The sequence below is a fragment of the Strix aluco genome, chromosome 2 (assembly GCF_031877795.1).
Source record: "Strix aluco isolate bStrAlu1 chromosome 2, bStrAlu1.hap1, whole genome shotgun sequence".
Lineage (NCBI taxonomy): Eukaryota > Metazoa > Chordata > Aves > Strigiformes > Strigidae > Strix > Strix aluco.
The window spans coordinates 44,010,067-44,033,251 of record NC_133932.1 but is presented as its reverse complement, the minus strand read 5'-3'; the positions used below and the strand labels follow the sequence as shown (position 1 = coordinate 44,033,251).

General features: G+C 35.3%; 1 protein-coding gene across 1 annotated transcript in view; it reads right to left on the bottom strand.

The window, feature by feature from the left end:
• CFAP47 (cilia and flagella associated protein 47) overlaps window positions 1-23,185 on the bottom strand; it is a 347,392-nt gene that overhangs the window by 280,612 nt on the left and 43,595 nt on the right. Inside the window, exons 23-26 of the mRNA XM_074816879.1 lie at window positions 21,524-21,624; window positions 20,122-20,281; window positions 11,969-12,161; window positions 10,266-10,475 (exon numbers count right to left, since the gene is read on the bottom strand). Of these exons, the coding sequence (XP_074672980.1) occupies window positions 10,266-10,475; window positions 11,969-12,161; window positions 20,122-20,281; window positions 21,524-21,624 (664 nt within the window). The remainder of the gene's footprint in view (window positions 1-10,265; window positions 10,476-11,968; window positions 12,162-20,121; window positions 20,282-21,523; window positions 21,625-23,185) is intronic.

Sequence of the window (23,185 nt, the reverse complement as noted above, 5' to 3'; positions counted from 1 at the left end):
ATACAAAAGTGATAGTTTTCTATTTAGCCATGGTAATCAAGATATTTCAGCACAAGAATAAAAGACAGAATGGAGGTTGTCTGGACAACTTTTCTCTTCTATTCTGGTTCGATAGGAGAGTACACAGATGGGACTGCACATGCTGAAATGGTGACGTTTAGTACAGTATTTCCATTTCATAGTTTTACTATGAGCATGGATACATCATTAATCTGAAAGTCCAAGAGTTAGCAGAGACTTCATGAAATAAATGAACTCTGTCTCTCTGAAATGAAAAACCAATTAAAATTACAGTTGACATTTGTGAGTGTCCTAAACATAACTCCTAACTTGCTAAATATATCCTATAACTTTTGACAGGGCAAGTTTTCATGAAAAGCAGCTTCTATCTTGATTTAACATTTATACTACAAAACTTCACAGAAATCTCAAAATAAATGTTTAAAATAAATAGATTCAATTTAAAAACAATGAGATATTGACTGCAATTGCTAGAATGTAATAGAAATTGATGTACATGCTCCAATGTTCACTAGAGTGTCTGTACTGTCAACAGCTAAAATATGGCTGCTACAGACCTTTTTTAGCCAAGTTTAACAATCAACCTTTTAATCCTTTTTTCGTACATCACCTCAATCTCTTGGGGTGCAGTCAACAAACAAATTACTGGCATCAGTGGATCCCTGACATCTGTACATATGTTCTTAGCTCATTGCAACTCACAGGCAATTCAACTGAGCTTAGTCCTATATTATTACGTAACTGGTTTTTACTCCACATTAACACATTAACAAACATTAATATTAACTATTTTGACTAAGCTGTCAAAAATACAATGGAAAATGTATTTTAATAATCCAAACAGCATGTTGATATCCATTTTGCTTTAGCATATTGAGAATTATGCATACGGAAAATATACCTTGCATAAAATATTTTTTATATAGCACAAATATAGCACAACACCTTTCAGATTAATTTATATGACATAATTAGCTTCTACTGCTTTGCTAGAGAATAACAATCAAGGAAAACAAAAATGTTTTAAAAGTAACAGAAAGCAGTTTTTCGTTCCTCTTTCATATTTCCTGCTCCAAACACAACATTCTTAGATACTGCTTTCAGGAGAATTTTTGATTTAATAGAGAAAGGCTCCAACAAAATCCATAGACATCTTTCTTATTTGTAAATATTCACATTTGGATTCCGATTTCACAGCTAACCGTTATTTAAATCAACAATCCAGCCCTGTAATGTTTTGGTTTGGTCTTAGGACATGTCAATCCTATTGGAACTTGGCTGGGAGCTGGACAAGGGCCTTGGCCAGTTTCACCTTGTAGCACAGTATTTCTTTTAGCTAACTTCATGATTTCAGCTTTTATTCAGCAGATATCTCAGCAGCAGGACAGTTGGCTATAAGAGGTATACCTACATCTATCTATATGTACAGAATGTACCTTTGTACACACTCAAACCAGGTGTCAGAGCATAATATTTTTTCTACCTTTACCAAGCCATTTAAAGACACACAGGATCAATAACTACAACACAGAAAAGTTTGCCAACTTCCAACTAGGGACTTCACTGGGATAAATGACAATTCTCAATACTCTGCAGGCATACGTTAGGTTAACTTCAGAACTGGGAGCAGGGGTGGATGAAAGCTGTATGGTGGTTAATGAAAGATATAGCTCTCAGGTTATATGAAAGTAACTCAGATGTCTGTATTACTGGACTCAGTCAGCTTCCTGATTTCTCAGTTTGAGGTGAACACCTCAGACATCTCCATCCTCAATGCTGTTTTGAGCATATGTCAAATCTTCATTCATTCTCTGATTTGCACAATGATGAAACACAGAGAAGTGTGCTTGAGAACAACCACAGTACACCTTAACTAGTTACTCAAATTCCATGAGTGATACTACACAAAGTAGATACTACTGCACAATCCAGAACATAAAGACCAGCCATCACTACAAAACATCTGTGTATAAATAAATGCCTCAGACCTGACAGTGCTTTTGCAATAGAATTTCCTGCCTGTTCCATGCTGCTAACAATCCAACAAGGGCATACCTCCTCAGCTGCTGTGGTATTGTAGTAAGAGAAATACAGCCAGCCAATAGCAAACACAAAGTAAATATATTCTTAACTAAGAAATTTAAAAGCTTCAGAGCATTCATAAGATGAAAAAAGATTGGACAATGAAGCACATGTGCTGGCTGAGAACAAGCTGTGAAGCAACACCAGAAACTGCAAGCGAGTTGTGAGTAAATCCCTGAATCCCTGCTGCAGGGGACAGAGAACCTCATTTACCAGACTGACCCTTCATCTAGGGAGGTTTGCTGCTTGCCTGGGGCTTTGATCCAGGATGCTGTTGAGAGACCGATGCAACTTGTCTGATCCTTGGCCCTGCTACTCTTCCACATGGGCACCAGTGAAGCTGATGGGGAGACCTGGAACTTAGCAGGCATAACTGCATGGTGCTGGGGGGCAATAATTAAGGGAATGGGGAACAGGTGGTCTTCTCTTCAGTCATGCTGGTGAGGGAAAAAGAGCTTGAGGATGAGTGGATGGATCCTGCAAGTCAACAACTGATTCTGCAGCTGACATTAACAGCAAGGATTTAGCTGCTGTGACCATGAGATGGTGGAGTTCAGAATTCCAAAAGGAGGAAACAAGGCAAAAAGCCATACCGCAACTCTTGAAATTCAAGAGAGCAGTCTTTGGCCAGCAAAGAGCCACAAAAATGAAGAAGGGACTGAAGACTCGCCATATGGGGAGAGACAGAGTTGTGACTGTTCAGACTGGAGAAGAGAATGCTTAGGGGGATCTTAATCTACATGTATAAATACCTGATGGGTGGTAGTAAAGAAGATGGAGCCAAACTCTCCCCAGTGACGTTCAGTGAGAGCATAAAAGGCAATGGGTACTAATTGAAATACAAGAAATTCTATCTAGTCATAAGAAAAAAAAAAATTACCATGAGAGTGGCTGAACACTGGAAGAGTCTGCCCAGAGAGGGTTGTGGAGTCTCCATTTTTGGAGATATTCAAAAACCAACTGATTCTGATTTAAGGAGGGCATTTGAACAGGGGACTAGATGATGTCTGGAGGCTCTTTCCAAGCTCAGCCATTCTGTGATAATAAATATCAACTCAACTCACTTATTGGCCACTTGTCCACTCATCATCATTAAGTATCTTAATATGGTATTTCCCCAAAAGTGGGATTTGAAAGGAAACTTCAAGAAGAATGAGTCAGTAGCTAAAAAACTCATCTGAGTTTCAAAAGATGACACTCCATTTGTAAAGAAGCATGGCAGAAAAAACAAAGATGCTAGGAGCTAAGTATTTATCATACACATTTCAGGCACTGAGATATAGGGGACCAGACAGAAAAGCATGCATATTTCCATACAAATATGGCAAATAGAGTATAAAAGACATGTACATTCTGTATGTGCTTAAAATCACCTTGTACCACTGACTTTTATTTATAACACCATATACGAAGTGAGGTTGCAAAACTAAAGTCTTGTGCAACATATTTATTCTGTATTTGCAGTAGAGCTTAACTAATAAGTCTGTGTTATTCTATTAGAATGAAAGGTACCTATATTGCTAGCAAATGTGAAGTTACTAAATGTGTTAAAATATTCAGTGTATTCAGTTTTATAAAGCTTAATAAAGCAAGCAACAAATTTGTTATCTATTCAGTGTTTATTCTCTAATGCATATTTCCAAAGAACACAGAACCGGAGAATGGCCATTAAATATATTGTGTTTACCAACATTTGAAACCTGCTGATCACTAAAAACTAAAGTTCCAATTGTGATGACAAAAAAATACCATTCAACACTGCATATAAAAGCAGTTTGCTCACTTCTGTTAAATTAACTCTGATTTTTTTGTTTGTTTGTTTTAATGTGTGTGGAAAGACAAAAGAACCTGAATCAAAATATATTTGTTCTTTTTATTTTGCTCTATAGCATTTCAGATATTTTCTAAGTAGAAGTGATTTGTTTTGTATCAGTGTACTCCAAATGTTCTAGAAATACAAGCATAGTTAAATAACCCTTCTTCAACAGTATTAATTAACAGACGCAGAATATCACTAGCAATTTCTAAAGAGAAAGAATCCAAAGCCATTAGGTTCTAACTGACAAATTTCTGTAGCAACATTGCTTGGGTAAATTAAAAAATTATTTAAGGAAAGCTCACACTGCTAGTTCAGGAAACAAAACAAACTACTTGCAGAATTGATTTCTACCAAAAGGAAGCTTGACATGAGAGTGAGGCATTTTACACATCTTAAAAGAACAAGAAATAATCTAGACACAGGGAACAAGTTGTAATTTAAAAATAAAAAAAATGAAGACCTGCCCGCCTCCCTCTCCCCAAAAATTCTTGAACAGATGACAGAAATGTAAGGGAGAGGAAAAAATGACCCACACAAGCTCTGCCATTTCTATTCACAAATGAGCAGTTCCCCAACACTGAGGAGCCCTTATCCTTTGTAGCAGCAGCTCAGGCTTCCTCAATCAAAATAATACAATAATGAATACCAGCAGACACATGGTTTCACACGATATACAAGCCTTATAGCTGGGAAAGTAGCCATGTTTTTTCTAGTAGCAGCAATCATGTCAGGTCTTAATTCCCGAATAACAGACGCTCCAGCTGGCAAGGACCATCAAAATGGTAGAAAGCCACAAGCACAGAAAAGAACAGGAGTGATTCATGAGTTTGGACCATCCTGGTTTTCAAAAGCACTCCCAACTATCTGAAGTAAAATGCCGATATATTGTTAGGTCAGATGAATGAAGCAAAACTCCAATATTTTCTAGCTCCCTGCTCTCTCCAAATTTAAATGATATTGAAAGAAATTGACAGCTCTTATTCTCTAAGGCATGCCAGCAGAATACATGCATTTGACATTTGCCAGCAGTACCTGTTAAAGAGCTGCATGGTTTAGGCACGTTTTCCAACAGCAAAAGGGAATGTACTGTTTCCAAAACAACTGGAACCAATTCATAACTGGGTACCTTTCAGTGATTGTGTCTCAGTTGCATCATGTTGTTATTAGAGGTGAAGATCCCCATCACCCTCTCATCCTGAAGTTCCAGCCATGAACAACATGAATCACATCAGAAATTGCATGAGTTTCCCCAGCTTCCCAGTGGAGAGGAAAAGAAAATGGAGAACTGTAGAACATGGGAGGCAAGGACCTCAGCACTTTCGTGTCTTCAATAATCACAGCAATTTATCTACCCACCACATGTGTGGGGGCTTTTGCATATTTTGCTGCCCAGAGCACCATTTCCTTTAATTGTGTGACACAACATGTACCTGTTGTGTACTATTTATTTTTTAGAAAAAAAAAAATTAAAAGTCATTTCAATCAGGATGGCAGAAAACTTTATTTCCTGTTAAATTATTTATCTAATCAGCAAATTAAAAGATAAAATAACAGTTAGAGGACAAATATATAAACATGCCATGTTCGCAGAGGCTTTTTTTGGTACAGTTTTTCCAGTTGAAGGAAATAAGTGCCATAGCTAAATATTTATTCCCATTTATTAAATACTTGCTTGAGACATTCTTGGATTTTATGTTATCTTTTATTTCTGTATTCCTATCAGCCTATACAAGGAAATGTCATTTATTCTGCTTTGGAGTCAAAGGAGCAAAAAGGAAGAATAGAGATTTAAAATAACATTAGGTATTAACTGTAAACTCTCATTTAAGGCAGTCATTAAATAAATATTACCACATTTTCTTATGACCATTTAATGGAAACTGCACACACAGTAAATTACTTGCATAAATGACAACCATGTATCTCTTCAGTTTTCTTTGCTATAAAACATGATTGTCTATCGTTTTTCAAATATTTTCTGCAAAGTAGCCAAATTCAACAATATCTATCCTATACCAAATGTTCACTCTGATTTCAAGAAAAACAACATTATTTTTTAGATGGACTTAATATGGACTACACTAATCAATCCTACTGAAGTTTTAGACCTGGATTTAGAAAAGCAAAACACTGCAGAGCCTAAGTAAAAAATTAACAAGAGAGTATTTGTCTCGTCAATACTCATGGCTTGAAATATGCTTAGAATTAGTTTTGCTTAGAAGTTAAGGCTCCTCTTCTAAGTAGTTAAATACAGGACATGATGTTTTACCAACATATGAAAATAACTTTTTAACTCACTTATCTTAATTCTATCCTGGAACACAGAATATGAAGTTCAAAATTTTAGTTCAAATAATTTAAAAATACATATTATCACTTTGAAAACTGAAATATAAAAAGATAATACCTGACAAATTAATACCTCTTCAGCAACTGATACTGTGAGATTTCATGGCCTATTAAACAAATCAGGAACCTATTCAAGACCAGTTAGCTTTTATAGGTGTTATAAAAGGTTATAGGTAACATTATTTTATTATTAAAGATCTAGAAGGCCCCAAAATCTGTCTTCCTAAAAGACTCGAGATAACAAAGCAGTTTGAATTCATTAGTTACACAGTTTGAAATAACCTGCTCAAATGCTTAGATAATTAGTTGAATCAGGTTTGAAGTTTCAACACATCACATAGGTCTCCCATGAGGCAGGGCTGGGAAGAATGAGGCTAGATATGCAGAGAACAAGAAACTGCAGCTACAGATTAATATAGAGTCGAATATCAAAGCACATAGTAATATTAACAGTAGTAACAAAACCCAAGTCTGGATAAATTATCATAGACTTTATTAGAACAACAACAATACACTCAGGATTAGAGAATCAGGCTCTTAAACTTTTCCAATTGAAGGAAAGAATGTTTTCTGGTTATGACAAAAATAATTTCTTCCAAAAGCCAATACAAATAATATTACTACACTGACTAACAGCACACACAGAATCCTTTTGCTTTGAACTGTGTGCTATTTCATCCAGTTGCATTCAGGTTTTATACCATCTGCTCCTACAGCCCACGCACACATGTAACTGCCTGACAGGAAACCACATATGCATTGGCAAGCCAATGTTATTAGTTCTGTCCTTTAACAAATACCCATCTACTATGTTTTAAAATACAACACCAATTTTAAGATAATTTGACATTCCTGAGCATGAATTTTTTCACCTTCACGAGCAGAGATGCCTTTTAAGGTTAATTTGATGACTTTTATTTGGTATCGTTTTTTCAAAAACATTGAGTTTGCCTTTAAATTGAGATTGGTATCCTTTATTTCATTTTAATGGCAAATAAAGAAAAAAGTTTATTGCACAGCAGAAAGGATTATTTCTCTGTAACAAGGTTTGAGAAGCTGCTAGTGTATCATATAAAAACAGTTATTAAAACTAAATATTGTGCCTGCTCAGCAGTTATATTTCAGACCTCATCATAAGCTTAAATTATCTTTTCTCACAATTACTGCAAGCTTTAGCACACATTTATGAACCACATCCCACACAATGATTATATCTTAGAATTAAATAAAATTAACAAGAAATAGATTCTTGGCTGACAATCTATACAGAAAAATATAAAATACTATTCTGAGCAGCAGTAACTGAAAGGTCTGTAACCCCTACATCAAAATAATATAAAATTTAGTTTTATGCTTAGGAGAAAGCCCCTTCTAAGCTGTAGGGCAGAGATATTTAACCCTCAAAATAGTTGCTTTACTGAAAATACTAACTGCAGGAATAACTGAATCACAACAGTACCTCTTTCCTCCTCATGCATACAGCCATTCATCCCACCAAGGGGAGAGAGAAACAAAAGGGACAAATGCTGAAAATTGTTATTAAATGTTCTGTGCAAAAGTAACCGATTTGATCTCCATTTACTAGCGGCAGGGGAGACTTTCCACATTGCTTTTCACTATTCAAGTTACTTAAAAAACAGCCTAGTATTTTAAAAACAAAATAAGATGTATGGATATCATGTTTTCATATATCTTCATCACTAAACAGTGTTTTAATGAGTTGAATTTTGGTATGAACACTGCATATAAACTGCTGTCAAACTCTAGGTGTTCTGTCCTAAAGGAATTTAGGTCTAACATGAATTACACCATGTAAATTCCTAAGCATTTTTCAGATGCTTACATCCCCAAATAATTTCAGTTCTTTTGAAAACTTCAAATGTTTTCTGATGTAGTGCACAGGATTGCATTTGAGGAACTATATAAATAAATAAGAATGTAAAGAACATCTGTCCCTTATCCCTTCTCTCTGATAGTGCACGCTTCTGCTGAAGCTGCTGTCCAGAAAGTCCCTCTAAGGTGGTGCAGAAAACACTGAAGAGCCCAGCATGGAGAGAGAGAGGGAGGGAGGGAGGGAAAAGACACCAACAGTTTCCATACTTTGCTATCCAGTCCTGTGTCTCATATATCAGAAGTATATGAGAAAAGACAGTACCCCATATATTTTTCATACAGGAAGTACAGTCTGAAGCTATTCTAGAATCTGTAAACAATAAATTGCATTGATATAGATGAGCAACATCCATGCATGCAGTCTTGCATCACCTGGCTGTTAAAGTGATTCATTTTTATCTTATCCTCCAAAGAAAACCTTCACTGATCAGGAGTTGGCCTCTTTTTTATTTATGAACCAACTGTTCCCCTGTAGAGCTGCTCAAAGATACTGCCCTGCCCCTTGCAAATTTTAAACAGAAGAGTTAATTTATTAATCACTTAATACTCCCCAGTTCCTGTCTTGAAAAACACATATGCAGTTTTCCTTCTCAGCATCAAAAAAAAAAAAACCCACCCACAAAGAATCCAAACCAACACAAAAACTACAAGTCAACAAACAAATGAAAGCACACACAAAAAACACCCAAACCAAAACAAAAGAAAACCAAACCAACCCACATTCTTCCACCTGAAGGATTCCATATTGATCTTTGGTATGGACAGGAGCCTCCAGATTCCTAATAAGCTGAGTAACAATATTACAGATATTGCAGGAAGAACCAGAGGTCAGGAAATGCCTCAGCTCAGAGGATACAAACTCATAATAGACTCTCCTGCTCTAAAAAGCTTAAGAACAGAGAACATAAAACCAGAGAAGGAAAAAATTAAGGAATAAGATAAAACAACAGAAGATGAGTTAAAAGTGACATTTTTAAAAACTATTAAAAATACCAAAGAAAGAGGGAACACACACACAAAAAAAGGTAGTAGTAGAGTGCGGAGGAAAAGACAGACAACATGAAGAGCAAAAGACTGAAGACTGACATACACTGGGAGAAGGAAGGAGGGATGTCCCTTTAAAATTATACTGGGAGATGCTTTTTGCTGGTTACTAGCAAAATTAAATTCTGACTTCCAGTGTAATTCCCCCTTGAAAAGTCTCTCTACCTTTATTCTGAAGTTTGGACGCTCAGGGAATTAATAAACCACATGTATAAACAAATCATATGAATAAACCACAAACATTCTCAAAAATTTAAAAAAAAAATAAAAATAAAAAAACCACTAGTACTGTTGCACAGTTCCACATAGTACAGATAGTTTTTAAAATAATCTGAAGGTCTTAGAGACAGCACCTGCAATAGAGTAAATAGAGTTACCTACAGTAGAGTAAATAGAGTTACTCAGAGATGCTTCTTCTTGAATTCTTGGGTGCCAGAGGAACACCTGAGAGGTGCTTTTGAGAGAACTGAAAATGGAGTAATCCTTTGCAAGATCCCTCCACTGCAACTTTGTAAAAATTTGCAGATAGTTGATGAGAACCACAAGCTCTTCCAGATACCAGAAAAGAGACTAAACATTTCATTGTTTTAAAAAATGAAACATAAGAAAAAGGCTCAGTGGAATATAATTTCACAGTTTGGCTCAACCCAAAGTCGGATCACCTTGAAATCCAGCATGAAATGGACCATAAAATTTTAATAGGGTATTTTTCAAAAACCAAAATATTTTGCAATAGAAAACATTGCCATTTGCTGAATGAAGACCATATCCCTCCAAAGCAATCTGAAAAGATTGAAGTAGACATGAGAATTACTAGTAGATAAGAATGAGTTACAAGACTTAAAGAAGGACACTTAGATGAATCTTACCTTTGAGACCAAAGCTGAATTTCGTGGTTTTGAATTGTAATTCAATTGAAAAAATAAATACATTTCTGTGTTTCACTTTTTCAGAATGATTCTTGTATGCCTTTACCCAACCATTATGAGTTGTGTCTTATATCCAACTTTGTCAGTTTGGACCCTGCCCCCAAGTGAATTTGAATTGCACACATTACCTGTTTTCTTCTTCATCGATGAAGAACATACTCCCTAAAAATGACACTGGCCTAGATGACCTGAAGCTGATTTGACAAATTAGTTTCTTATTTGTGCCATCTGATGAAAGAACAATATTTCGTCCTTCTGGGAATTGTACAGAAAAAGGATAAATCCTGTCACCATCTTCAAGTTCAAGCTCTGGAAGTTCAACTTGAATTCGTGATTGCCTGTGTTAAAAAAGTAATGGTGTTTGCACTCACAGGATGACAGTAATAAAGTTGATTCACAGATTCACACATTTATGAAAGCACTTTTCACAGTTAAATACAGAAGAAAAACTTCAGTTTTGGAGTATAAATCAAGTGAAACTAACTATAGAATTAAAATTCCTTTAGCATTTAGATTCTAGTTTGTTTTCTACATATGTATCTGAACATTTTATACCGACCCACAATAGTTCAACATCCAAATGAAGAGTAATTTCTACTAACAGTGCTACCAAGGGCATAAATATTACTTCCTTACTTTATGTTTCCTAAGCTTAAAGCTTCCACTAATATTGAGAAAACTGCATTATTGCACAACAAGTTAAAGCAAGTTTTAACACAGGAATATTAAGGGAAAATTCGTGAAGTAAAGTTAAGAAATATCAAGGGTAAATTTCTGAAGTTATGTAACTTTAGGTTCCAGTTCTGAAGGCAGTCAGTCCAGGCCCAGACGGAATCCTTTCAGTTCCAACCACTGAGTTACTGACAATAGACAAATCACTCGATAAAATACTAGAACTCAAATGAGATAAGAGAATAATAATTTGAAGGTAAAGTTACTTTCATTAATTTACATCAAGTTAAAGAGTTTTGCCCCAGTTTTTCTGGTATTGAAATGTTACCTACATAAGCATAACAAACTAATATTACTGCTCTTTACTAATTACAAAGACAAAAGTTATATCTTAGAGACCAGAAAAGCACATTTCGAGACATATGTTCACAAGAGTGCTTGGAAAGATTAAAATATTAATATTTCTATCAAATTGAAATAGGTGTGGTGCTGGGTTATGCTACATAATAGGAAGATTACAAAAAGGCTATCTTATAAATTCAAATAACAAGATAAAGTGGGTGATCCACAGAGAAATAAAAAATATATGGATTATTTATTATATTAAGTGACAGGATTAAAACATTTGTGCTGTTCTTTTGGTACTAAAATCTTGATTAGGAAGAAAAAAAAGGGAGGAAAAAACCAAACACACACCAAAAACCACCCCACCAATTGTTCATACAACAGCTAGGTGTTAAAACACCACTTTTACTGTGGAGTAAAGAAAATAAAACAGAAAGATTTTATCTGATCACAATGAGAAAAAATAAATAAGACTATGATCTTTGTATCTGGCTAAACTTAACAAAATCCTGGTAGGACTCCCTTCTTAATTTTTGTGCTATTCAAAGTAATTTTAAAAACATCTGACAGAGTGACTATATCAGAAGATGATCACTTCATGAAGCAGGAATGTTTTGAGGACAGAACATAGGCTTGTTGAATGTACAGCAATATTAATTACATGAATTTTCTCTTAAATATGCAGACTCTTTCCTCTGCTAAGCTGAAAATTAATACCAAACTTCACAAACAAAAATTACTTCACTTTTTCATAAGAAAACAAAACCAAGAATTATTCAGGATTTCTGTAATAAATTTATTTTGATATTTTTACCTTAAATAATCTTGTGGAATAATATTGATGGCTGTTTCAGTTTTCATATCCAGAGGAACTGGCATCAGCATTAAGAAGGGGGGATCAAAATTTATTTTTGGTGATTTCACAGTGCCAGACAATGTTATTTTGTAATGCGATGGATTATCATTTAGACACACTGACATTTCAGATGCATATGTCCCAGGAAAAGCTGTTAAAAATATATATATATATTACCATAAGTACTTGCAACTAAAAGTTATAGTAAAGGGGGGGGGGGGGGGGGGGGGTGCCTTTTTTTAAAAAAAAAAGTCATCAGTATTGCTTTGTTACTCAAATCTTACCATACAGTAAATGTTGTATTAAAGTTATTCATTAAGAAAGCTTAGAAGACTCGCTTGTAGCAAACCAGAAATCCTTTTTTTTTTTTAATTTGTTGGAAATTTTTCCAAGTCTGAGTTCTTCATTTAATGTATTTATATTCCTTTACATATAACATCAGTGTAGCACTTCTCAGAATTTTAAGAATTGCAGTCATATTACAAATTACACTAATCAACACAGAGAATGCTGATTTTATAAAGGAATAAATATCAGAAGCATCTGGCTGCCAAGACAAGAAAAAGTTGGTGCCTTTTAAGATGGCAATCACTACATTTTAACAGATGACTCTAAAACCTATACTGTTGCCAAGTCTGCCTCTCACAAGCCAGCAAGACAGGTTCTACCCTCCACTGAGAGCATCTCCCATTTCCATGTGTTCTGCCCTTTCTTACGCCATCTTGCTGACTGTTGCAAGGCAGTTTTCTCTAGCATGGAAAACCACATTTTCTTTCACTGATACAGGGAGCGAGGTGCTTCCTTACACAACCATTACACTATCAAAATGGTGTTCCAAACCATGCAGTGCCATTTACCAAATTTTCAGTCATTTCCACCTCCTGAAGAGCTAGCAAAATAAACAGTTTTGAGGGTCAGCTAATGAACACCTCTTGTATTTAGAAACAAACCTGCATGATGTAAGAAAACCCAAAAAGTTTAATCTTTACATTTTCATGAAAAACACCTTTCCCTTCAATTCCCCTCTGTCATCAGCTTAGTAAGTATGGAAACACCCTCACCTAATATTTAAGAAGGAAAGAGATAGCAAAACAATTAATTTTGCATTTTATGTGTCTGTATGAGCACATGTGTCACTGCAAACAAAATACCATGACAAGCTCTGCTGAGATTAGCTCAGATAATTATTTTTACAGCATGAAAAAGAGCTGCCATTGTTTACATACACAAATAAGAAAACTTAGTGTCTATAAAATATTTTGTCTTATTCTCCCCTCATAAGAGCCAATTTCTTCATGGAGATAACAGAGGAGCTTCACAGAACCCTGTCACCAGAACAAGGCCCTTTGATTCAGACCAGAAAACATAAAACTGGCAAAGTTAAAAAAACAGATGAAATGGGAACTTGCTGCAGTGTTTATGACATCTGGCTAATGGAAAGCAACTTCAGGAGCTAATACAGCTGAGAAGGCTAAGAGGCTTGTGCTTCTATGTTTTGATACAGCAAGAACACACCTTTTTCTAGCATTTAGCTCTTTTATGAGGGAAAGGTGAGAGAACATCAGAAAATGTCATGGAGAGGTATGAAAAGCCAAACAGGTTAATTTTGACATGCTTGTAAGAAAATACATTCTATACAAGTTACTCATACATGAGCTAGAAAGTTTACTGTCCTACAGCTGTGCTCTGAATTATGTTTCTGGTATCCTATCTTCATGCATATGTATGACACATGGTAAAGGGAAGTGAAAGACCATAACCAACAAATGCCATACAGGTGGAACACCATGAAGGAAGAAAACTAGAGGAGCAATATGTCAGCACCAAAGCATATGCAATTTTCACTAACTCACATTTTAAAATATTCATATTAACCTTCAAAAGTTAGGAAAGAATGGTGTTAAGCTTTCCTCATACAAACTTTTAATCCGTACTGCACATAACAATTCTAACAAATCCATTAACTACATGATCACATCTGTTTGCTATAGAATCCCTGACTCACTCAGAAGGCAGGACAGTGCTTACTCTGTATTACTGATCACTCTGTTACTCCACACGTTTTACTAACATGAGAATTCTGCATAATATATAAAGTAATACTTTATTGCTTATGTCAGAAACTCCAGGATGTTGCAATACTGTCCTCATTCTAAACAGACACAAAGACAAAAAAAAAGTGAATTATTTCATTAAGTTTTGTTCATTACTTTGTAATGCCTAGAACCAAGGATTTCATGATATTTCATGTTAAATTACTTTGAAATTAATGAGAATTATGTCCTGAACTAACACCTGAAGTAATGAATTTATCCTATTAATCACACCTTTCATGACTATTATCAAAGCTTGTGCTGCTGATACCATTCTGATACACCACCATTAATTTCTATAGGACAAACAACAAGCAGTCCAGCAGATGTGAAAATTTTCCTTAGGGAGATTTGATGGTATTTACAAATCTGCCAATCTAAATTTGCCAAGGGCTAACAAAATCTGTCGAATTATATGGGAAATTTCCCCTTTGTCTTTTCTAGATATATTTCACAGAATCACAGAATCATCTAGGTTGGAAAGGACCTTGAAGATCATCTAGTCCAACCGTTAACCTAACATTGACAGTTCCCAGCTACACCATATCCCTCAGCGCTATGTCAACCCTACTCTTAAACACCTCCAGGGATGGGGACTCCACCACCTCCCTGGGCAGCCCATTCCAACGCCTAACAACCCGTTCTGTAAAGAAATACTTCCTAATATTCAGTCTAAACCTTCCCTGGTGCAACTTGAGGCCATTCCCTCTTGTCTTATCACTCATTACTTGGTTAAAGAGACTCATCCCCAGCTCTCTGCAACCTCCTTTCAGGTAGTTGTAGAGGGCGATGAGGTCTCCCCTCAGCCTCCTCTTCTCCAGACTAAACAACCCCAGTTCCCTCAGCTGCTCCTCATACGACCTGTGCTCCAGACCCTTCACCAGCTTCGTTGCCCTTCTTTGGACACGCTCGAGTCATTCAATGTCCTTTTTGTAGTGAGGGGACCAAAACCGAACACAGTCATCGAGGTGCAGCCTCACCAGTGCCGAGTACAGGGGTAAGATCACTTCCCTGTCCCTGCTGGCCACGCTATTGCTGATACAAGCCAGGATGTCATTGGCCTTCTTGGCTACCTGGGCACACTGCTGGCTCATGTTCAGAATGTTTATCAGGAGAAATAAGCATTCATTGTCTTACCTTAGAATAAACTCTGAATAAAGGAACGCAACTTCTCAAAGTACATATATTATTCATCAGCTGTTTCATTCTCAGCCTAATTAGCACTAGAAAGTCCATCCAGTTCAGAGTGCCTTACTCCCTAGCATGATTCCCTGGGACCATACCTTATGCAGATTCCTTGTTAATAGAAACATAAACAGATTATATTTCTGCTGAAAGTCAGTTATACACATATCCAAGTTCTCCTCTCGATACTGCTCACACATTTCTGGAGGAGAAATATTTCCCACTCTACGTGTTTTAGTTGCAATTTAAACTAGCAGCAAACGCTAGTTTAAACAGCTGCCTTTTTAAGGATGTCCATATTCCTTGTTCCTCTCTAGCAGAACAAATCTATTTTTTGATTTTTTTTCCACCAGAAATCTTAACTGTATAATAGCACGTTTGTTAATCTTTTGAGTGTGTGGGAAGAAAGTAAAATCACCATCTGCTCTTCTCACCCTAAGTTTGTATTACATTGTAATTCAGTTCCTAAACTTGTCTCACAAATAAACATTTTTAGTTTAGTTGCCTTGGACTTTCTGATATTTCATGCTTTATTGCATATATAGCCCTCAGCATAAATGGGTGCCAATGAAGAATTTGCATACACTGAAATACTGACTTCAAAGCAGAAGCAGTAGAAGTCCCAGGTAGTTAAAACTTAAAGGTAAACCCTACAAAAAAATGAAGAAAAAAATTCAAAAGTAAACTAACAGTTTTTCCTCAGAAACTGTTAAAGGGCATAGTTATTTTCTATCTTACTGTTGCAGGAAAAAAAAACCTAGAAGACAGAGGTCATGATGGTCATCTGTGCCCATTACATAATCATCACATCTTCCAGGGGCACTGAACTCCTGGTACTCATGGGTGCATTTGTGAGTATTTTTCCACACAGTATCCCAGAGCACATATTTATTGTGATTTACTATGCTGCAGAAAAGTTTTTCATATCACAGTAAGATATAGTGAAATTTTTTGTACACTGTTAAAGCATTATATTGTAGTACAGCAAAAGAGGATCATATTAATATACCTCCAGTTCCTGAGAATCTCTATGAAATTTACTTTATTTTTTTAGCAGGTAGCATCATATTACCAAGGATTATACAAACTCCTGCATTTAATGTAACACTGTAGCTTACTATAGCATTTTGCACTCTTATTATAAATGTTGCGGCATATTTGAACAAGTTATTCTAACGCACACTCAAAGTTCATTTTAAGGTTTGTTCACCCCCACATACCACAACTTTACAGTACAAACCTATGAAGGTGATTAGCACACAGTATTCATTAACTAGGTCTCCTGTGTGGGTTTTGATGTATCTAATGTTCTCTTACAAGAAAGAGTAATTATATTCCGTGAAGGTATAGCACAAGTAGGCTATAAATCATAGGAAAATACTTAGAACATCGAATTAAGGGCAATTGATTTTCACAGTTATTTATGATTTTCTGTAAATAAAAGATATGGGAACACAGCAAAAATACAAATAACTTCAAATGACAATCAGTCACATTTATGTACCTACACATTTGCATTTACACATACAGTTTATTCAGTAATTCAAAATACTGACTTTTATTTGTATGCTGTTCTCTGCTTCACAGTCTGCAACGTGCAAGCAATTTTAATACATTCTCATGACGTAAACACCTAAATAGAACAGCCATCATATAGATGATCATCCCACCTATTCATTATCACATGAACCCTCTCCAGCTGCTGCACAAAATAGTATTAGAATTTTTTTTTTTTTTTTTTTTTTTTTTTAGTTTCCTCTGTCTTAAATGCCAGAGTGGTACTTAGAAAAAGGAGAAAATAAGACCCTGTGCTCATCCAGGCCCTAAATATCACCAGATACCTGGAAATCCTTCCAGTACTTAAAAGGAGCCTAAAGGAAAGACAGGGAGGGACTCTATCAGGGAGTGTAGTGGTAGGATGAGGGGTAACGGTTTTAAACTAAAAGAGGATAGATCCCGATTAGATGTAAGGAAGAAATTCTTCACTATGAGGGTGGTGAGACACTGGAACAGGTTGCCCAGAGGAGCTGTGGATGCCCCCTCCCTGGAAGTGTTCAAGGCCAGGCTGGATGGGCCTTTGAGCAACCTGGTCTAGTGGGAGGTGTCCCTGCCCACGGCAGAGGGGTTGGAACTAGATGATCTTTAAGGTTTCTCACAACCCAAACCAGTCTATGATTTTATGAAATATAGATTTATTCTTTTTCTCTTCCAAGTCTAATATTGCCCTGAGCAATTTTCTCTTCCAAGCTATATACATTAACCTGATCAATGCAAAATGCAGCTAATATAGCTCCTATTAGAATATGTTTCTCAAATTCAAAGGAGACAAAAATGTTTATATGTGTTCTTCACAAGTGATTATTTTAGTATGATCCACAATTATTCTAACCATAGGCACAACTCTGCAAAAATATCTATTAGTATACCTTGTCAAAGTTACAACACTTATTTTTCAGGCTTTATTATCTGAAATACTACAGAAATACCCTATTGAAATCAAAGTAGAAATTTATGAAAGGAGAAAAAATGTTTAAAAGAAATAGAGTTACAGTAAACTACATGTATATTTTTTAACTGAATCTCAAGGAACAACAGAAGGTTATGAGTGCTTGTTTTCCCCCTTTCCAACCTTCTATATTTCCATTCCTCTTTCCTCTACATTCTTACTCCAAAGACCTGGGGTCATAATATGTTTCTGTTCCTCGACTTCTTTAACCTATTTTTCCTCTGGGTTGCATCTCAACAGTTTCTCAAAATTCAGAAGTTTACCCAAAGCCTTCCTTCTGTCTAGACACGCTCTCCAGACGTGCTTTGAGTAGATCCTTACATCCTTCATAAGTAAACTAAGATTTCAAGTCCATATTTCTAAAACTTTGTAAAACTGAACATCTGAAAAGAGATAACTTCCAGATTTTTCTCCTACGATATCTCTCTGCATTTTATCCAATCTTCTTGTCATCCTGCTCCCACTGTTTAACCTCTTCTGATTTTTATATTCTGACATTTTCCCATGCCCTGGGAGAATTCATTCCATTTACCTAGTATCCTTGGACTTTTTTATTTCATATTGCTCCCAAAACAAATTCTTTAACAAAAATCTTCATCTCTGCTTATTTTATTTTGATGACCTATGTAAATTATCACTAAAATCTGATTGAGGACCTGCACAGATGAAATGAAGATGAGATCACATAATTTGGTTCCAAACCCAATGATTAAACGAAGTACAAAATAGAACATACCCAATTAAAAAAAAAAAAAATCTTTATTGCATTGAACACATTTTTATGGCTCTTTCATAAACGTGCTTCAGAGCCAAAACCCAGGGTTTTTGCAATTTACTTTGGAGGAACGTAGGAGAAAAGGAGACAAAGTGATGCATCAAAGCCAGAAACATACTGTAAATATTTTTGCTTGGCCTTCCAATAGTAAATGGCATTTAACTTTCTTCTAGCAGTTTAATTTGTAATAATATATAATTTAATAGAGTAATTTAAATACATATTTCTAAAAGGATACCTCATGGACAGCTCAGAAGTGCAGAAACTGCAACTATAGATACTGATTGGGTCAGAAACTTTCCAGGTATTATATGCACAAAGAAATACTACTTCAGAAAAGTCAGAATTTGGTACTCAAAGTAAAAATTAAAATAATTTAAAACAAACAACCTTCTAAATATTTCTGAAAAAAACATTATATATTAATTACTTTTCCACTTCACAAAGCAAAATCACAAGTTGATGTGATTTTTTTCTTCAACCATAAGACAAAAGCTACCAACAAAGCATAGATGGAAAAATGTTTTGAAGTACAGCAAGCAACTCCAAGCAACAATTGCAGTTAAATACTGCTCTTGAATATTCACAACATGTTTGCAGAGCAACATTTAATACAGTCTTCTCAATTCATCATACAAAATCATGGCAAGAGTCTTATACCTTTTTTTTTTATTTATTTATATTAAATTGTTCCCAGGGCTTAACTGAGGTTATAGTTTTCAATCCTATCATAAAGAATAGAAGCAACATCTTTCTTTAGGACAGGGATGCTCACTTGCTGACTCAGGATCAGATCCAACTGACAAAACAACTTTTCTTCCCCTTGAGAATGCTGTTGCCCCAACACTAGGCCACTTAAAGCTGTCAAAACAAACGAGTTCTATAGGCATCAACTGCATACGCTGGTGGGCTTTACCAATTTAACTATAGTGTTACATCACTCTCTACCCTTGACTGAGAATAAGGTAGAATCTTAATATTCATGTTCTGCCATTCTTCTTTTGCTGTATGTGGTTGATTACCATCTTCCTGCATGCTCCCAAGTTTTGTTAGAAATACATTTTACCTTTTTTACTTAGGTGTGGTTGCCTGAGCAGACTACTCAGAAAATACCATAGCTATGTGACTTTGTATCTCACTGAGGCAGGAAATTTCCATTCTTATCTACATTATTGCTATTTAGAAAAAAATTCACACACGTTCCAAGTACTCTTGGAAAGCTTTAGTATCTAAGTCAGTCAACCTAAACAGACATAAAGGAGCAGTACTGAAAACATTGTTATTCCAGTCTTTGAAGCTTTAGATGTGCAAGCCAGACTTTTCAAATAATGCTATCAAGTGATTCCATGCTTTGTGTTAGGTCTGCAGCTGTCTTATTTTCTCAGAACCACAACAAACCTTTCTTTCGTCATTTTAGTTCATTATTTAGTCACGTTAACTGAAAGTTAATCAAAACAAGTGCTAGTTATGATTTATCATAAAAAGTCACTTAAATCTATGAAAATTGTATATTGGCCAAACTATCTGTAAAAGAATTCAGAAAATTACTTACAAGGGCAGAAGAACACAGCAATGCTGATTTTTTGTCCTGGATCAAGAAATCCAGTCTGCAGACTAAATTTAAAAATACCATCTTCTGTATTTTTGCCTGCATCATCACAATTCAATTTCCATGTCAACTGCTGCCTTGAGATATTCTTCAGATCAAGCTTCTGTAAGTATTTGCAGAGAAAGGAGGACATCATGAAAGAGGGAAAGCAACAAACACCATGATACTTTTCTTATTGCTCTATCCTAAGCTGCTTTTTTTTTTTTTTTTTGAATCAGAGTGAAAGCGAGAAAGCACTAGGAAGCAATGAAAAACCCAGTTTATTATATCTGTAAGGTGAGAAGATGAGTATGCCTATCAGCACAGACAGGATGCTTTCCAGTCAGTCACCAAATTCAAAGAGCAATACTTCCTTTGCAGAATGGAAAAACCTCATTTATACAAGGTAAATAGACCAAAGCATCATGGTGAGAGTTAATCGAACAGAAATGAGGAGTTTTTTCCTATAACAAATGAAGCACAGCAAGCCCTAAACACATGGTTCACAACATCTAGAGTTCCAGGTACATATGTTGAAAAAGAAGTAGTTTAGAATAGGTTTTCAAAACCCATTCTTTCAATTCAATAAGACTACAGTGGAAACAAACAAACAAAAAAATCCATTCCTGTATCTCAGAGTTACTCTTTCAACTGCTAACATATCCATAGTTAGGAAAAAGGCCTTGACTTTGTATTATCGTTGTTTTCCAAAGATACTTGAAAAAGAGTTTCAACTGTTTTCATCATTGCCAAAAGCAGTTTTTTTGTAATTTCCAAAGCCTTTTGGGAATTAGAAACAATAAATTATGTTATGGTACGTTTTGCATTCGTACAGCCAAATACTCTTATGTTCCAAAACAGAATGGCTGTGGCCAAATATCCTATTTAGTGCCTTTTCCCATTAAGCCCTAAATCATGACCAGGAATTTTTTGGGGGAAAGGGCCAGTTGGCACAGATCAGTACCATACAAAATACTGGGACAGCAATTTAACTTCATGGACCATCATGGCACATCAATTGCATTCCTGCCCTGTCACTGTCTAGTTTACTAGTATAGGCAGAAAATCTTGGGAAGTAAGCTTTCTCTTACACAATTCATGGTCAATTTCTCATGGTGTCCACACTTTCTCATATATCAGAGAGTCAGGACAAGCCCATTTTTGAGTTTTGGAAAATTTTCTAGTGATCAAAAGATAAATATAAAAATAAAAAACTGAATAAAATGGGTCAAATTTAAAATTTTTAAACCATGTATTTGAAACACAACCAAATTTTGAGTTCCAAATCTGTATTCTTTTCCCACTAATTTTTAGTAATTAAAAGCTATAGCCAAGAATAACTATAAGAACACTTGTGATTACATACCTGAGAATTCAGACTTTCATCAGCAATATTGAACTGTATGCCACTTGAATGTTGTACAAATTTAAGTTCCATTGAGGAAAACTCCAATGGTGATTTAAGTACTGTTAGAAAAAATAATTTAAGATGTTTATACAGCATTATTTTGACAAATATTTCCTCAAAGTCCCTGCACATTTATCAGAACTCTTTCTTCCTTTGTTTTAAAGCTGTATTTTCTTTCTATTGTTCCTATATTATATACATAATTACTGTAATTTAACTTTGTCTCATCAGGACCCTTTAGTCACATTAAAATTATTTACATTTTATATCTACCAGATTTATAACATCTCTCCTTCATATAAAGATGATATAAACACAGAGCCAAGTGATCTTCCTATTGCAGATGAATACATTTACATTTGTGACAGTAATCATTAGAAAAGACTTGAATTTTTTTTTTTTTTTTTTTTTTTTTTTTTTTACAAAAAACAGTATTTCTCTTAATTTCATATAGCAAGAATGAAGAAACCATCACATAGGATGAAGTTTGAAGTCAGGATTAGGAAAAACAAAGGTGTATGCTCCCACAGTCTCTTTATTTCTTGATTAGATTAAACACTGGAAATGAATCTAGCAAGCATACGGTATCCTTTAATTAAAATCTGCAAATTTGTTTCACACTCAGTGAGGAAGTGTGTTGATCAGCTCTCCTCCCCCTAGAAATCCCAAAGGATTTCCTAATCACATATCTCACATTATGTAAACACCACCACTGTCTGTATGTCTCTGAAGCACAGGCATATAAACTCTATGAACTAATATTGGTTCAAAGTAGGAACCTAATCTGCTGGAATACTTCCATCAGTACGCAACTATGTCACTCACCTCTAATAGAAATTACCTATACAAGAAAAACAGCACCACTGAAAGACTAGGAGCGTTAGGAAAGGAAATTATCTATGCCACAAAAAAAATTGTGAGTCTAATTATTAAAGAAAAAGAGGTCAGCTCACACGAGGTCATTACAGTGACCGTATGTCCTCTTCCTTTGTGTCTGGCTGACATAGGGTTTGTGTCTTTTCCAGTTGGGTTTTCTGCTTTGGTTTGTTGTGGGGTTTTTTCTTTCAGTGTTGTCTTACTGATAAGCAGTCTCTAAGGGAAAAGTCTACAAGTATTTAAGTAAGAGATCTGCTTTTCTTCCTAGGTGCTGAAACAGTTTACAAACTTTGTTTTTAAAAAAAAATTCAAAAAAAGATACATGATGGATTGAAAACATTGACTACACTGAAGTTAAAAGACTGAGTTGTCTACTCTGAGATTATTGTGATTTTTTTCTCAGGGTGAACAATCCCAAGTACAAACATCGGATATAAACTATTGATTTAAGTGCCAACTGCACTGTCCTGTGCAGTCTGAACCTAAGTCAATCATGAAAACTGTCACAGGAAAAAAAAAATTGTAAGAGTGGAAAACACATGTGCCATAAAGCACACAGTAGAATTAGTCATATTTATCAAATCAAAATTTAGAATTTGAAAGATGCATCCTACCCACTATTACTTTTTAAGGTGATAATCTGAAATGATGAATCAATAGCAGACACCATTTTTAAGTTGTCAGAATGTAATGAAATTATCAAGTTCTTTTTTAACAATAAAAATAATTTGGCTAGTTGCCTGT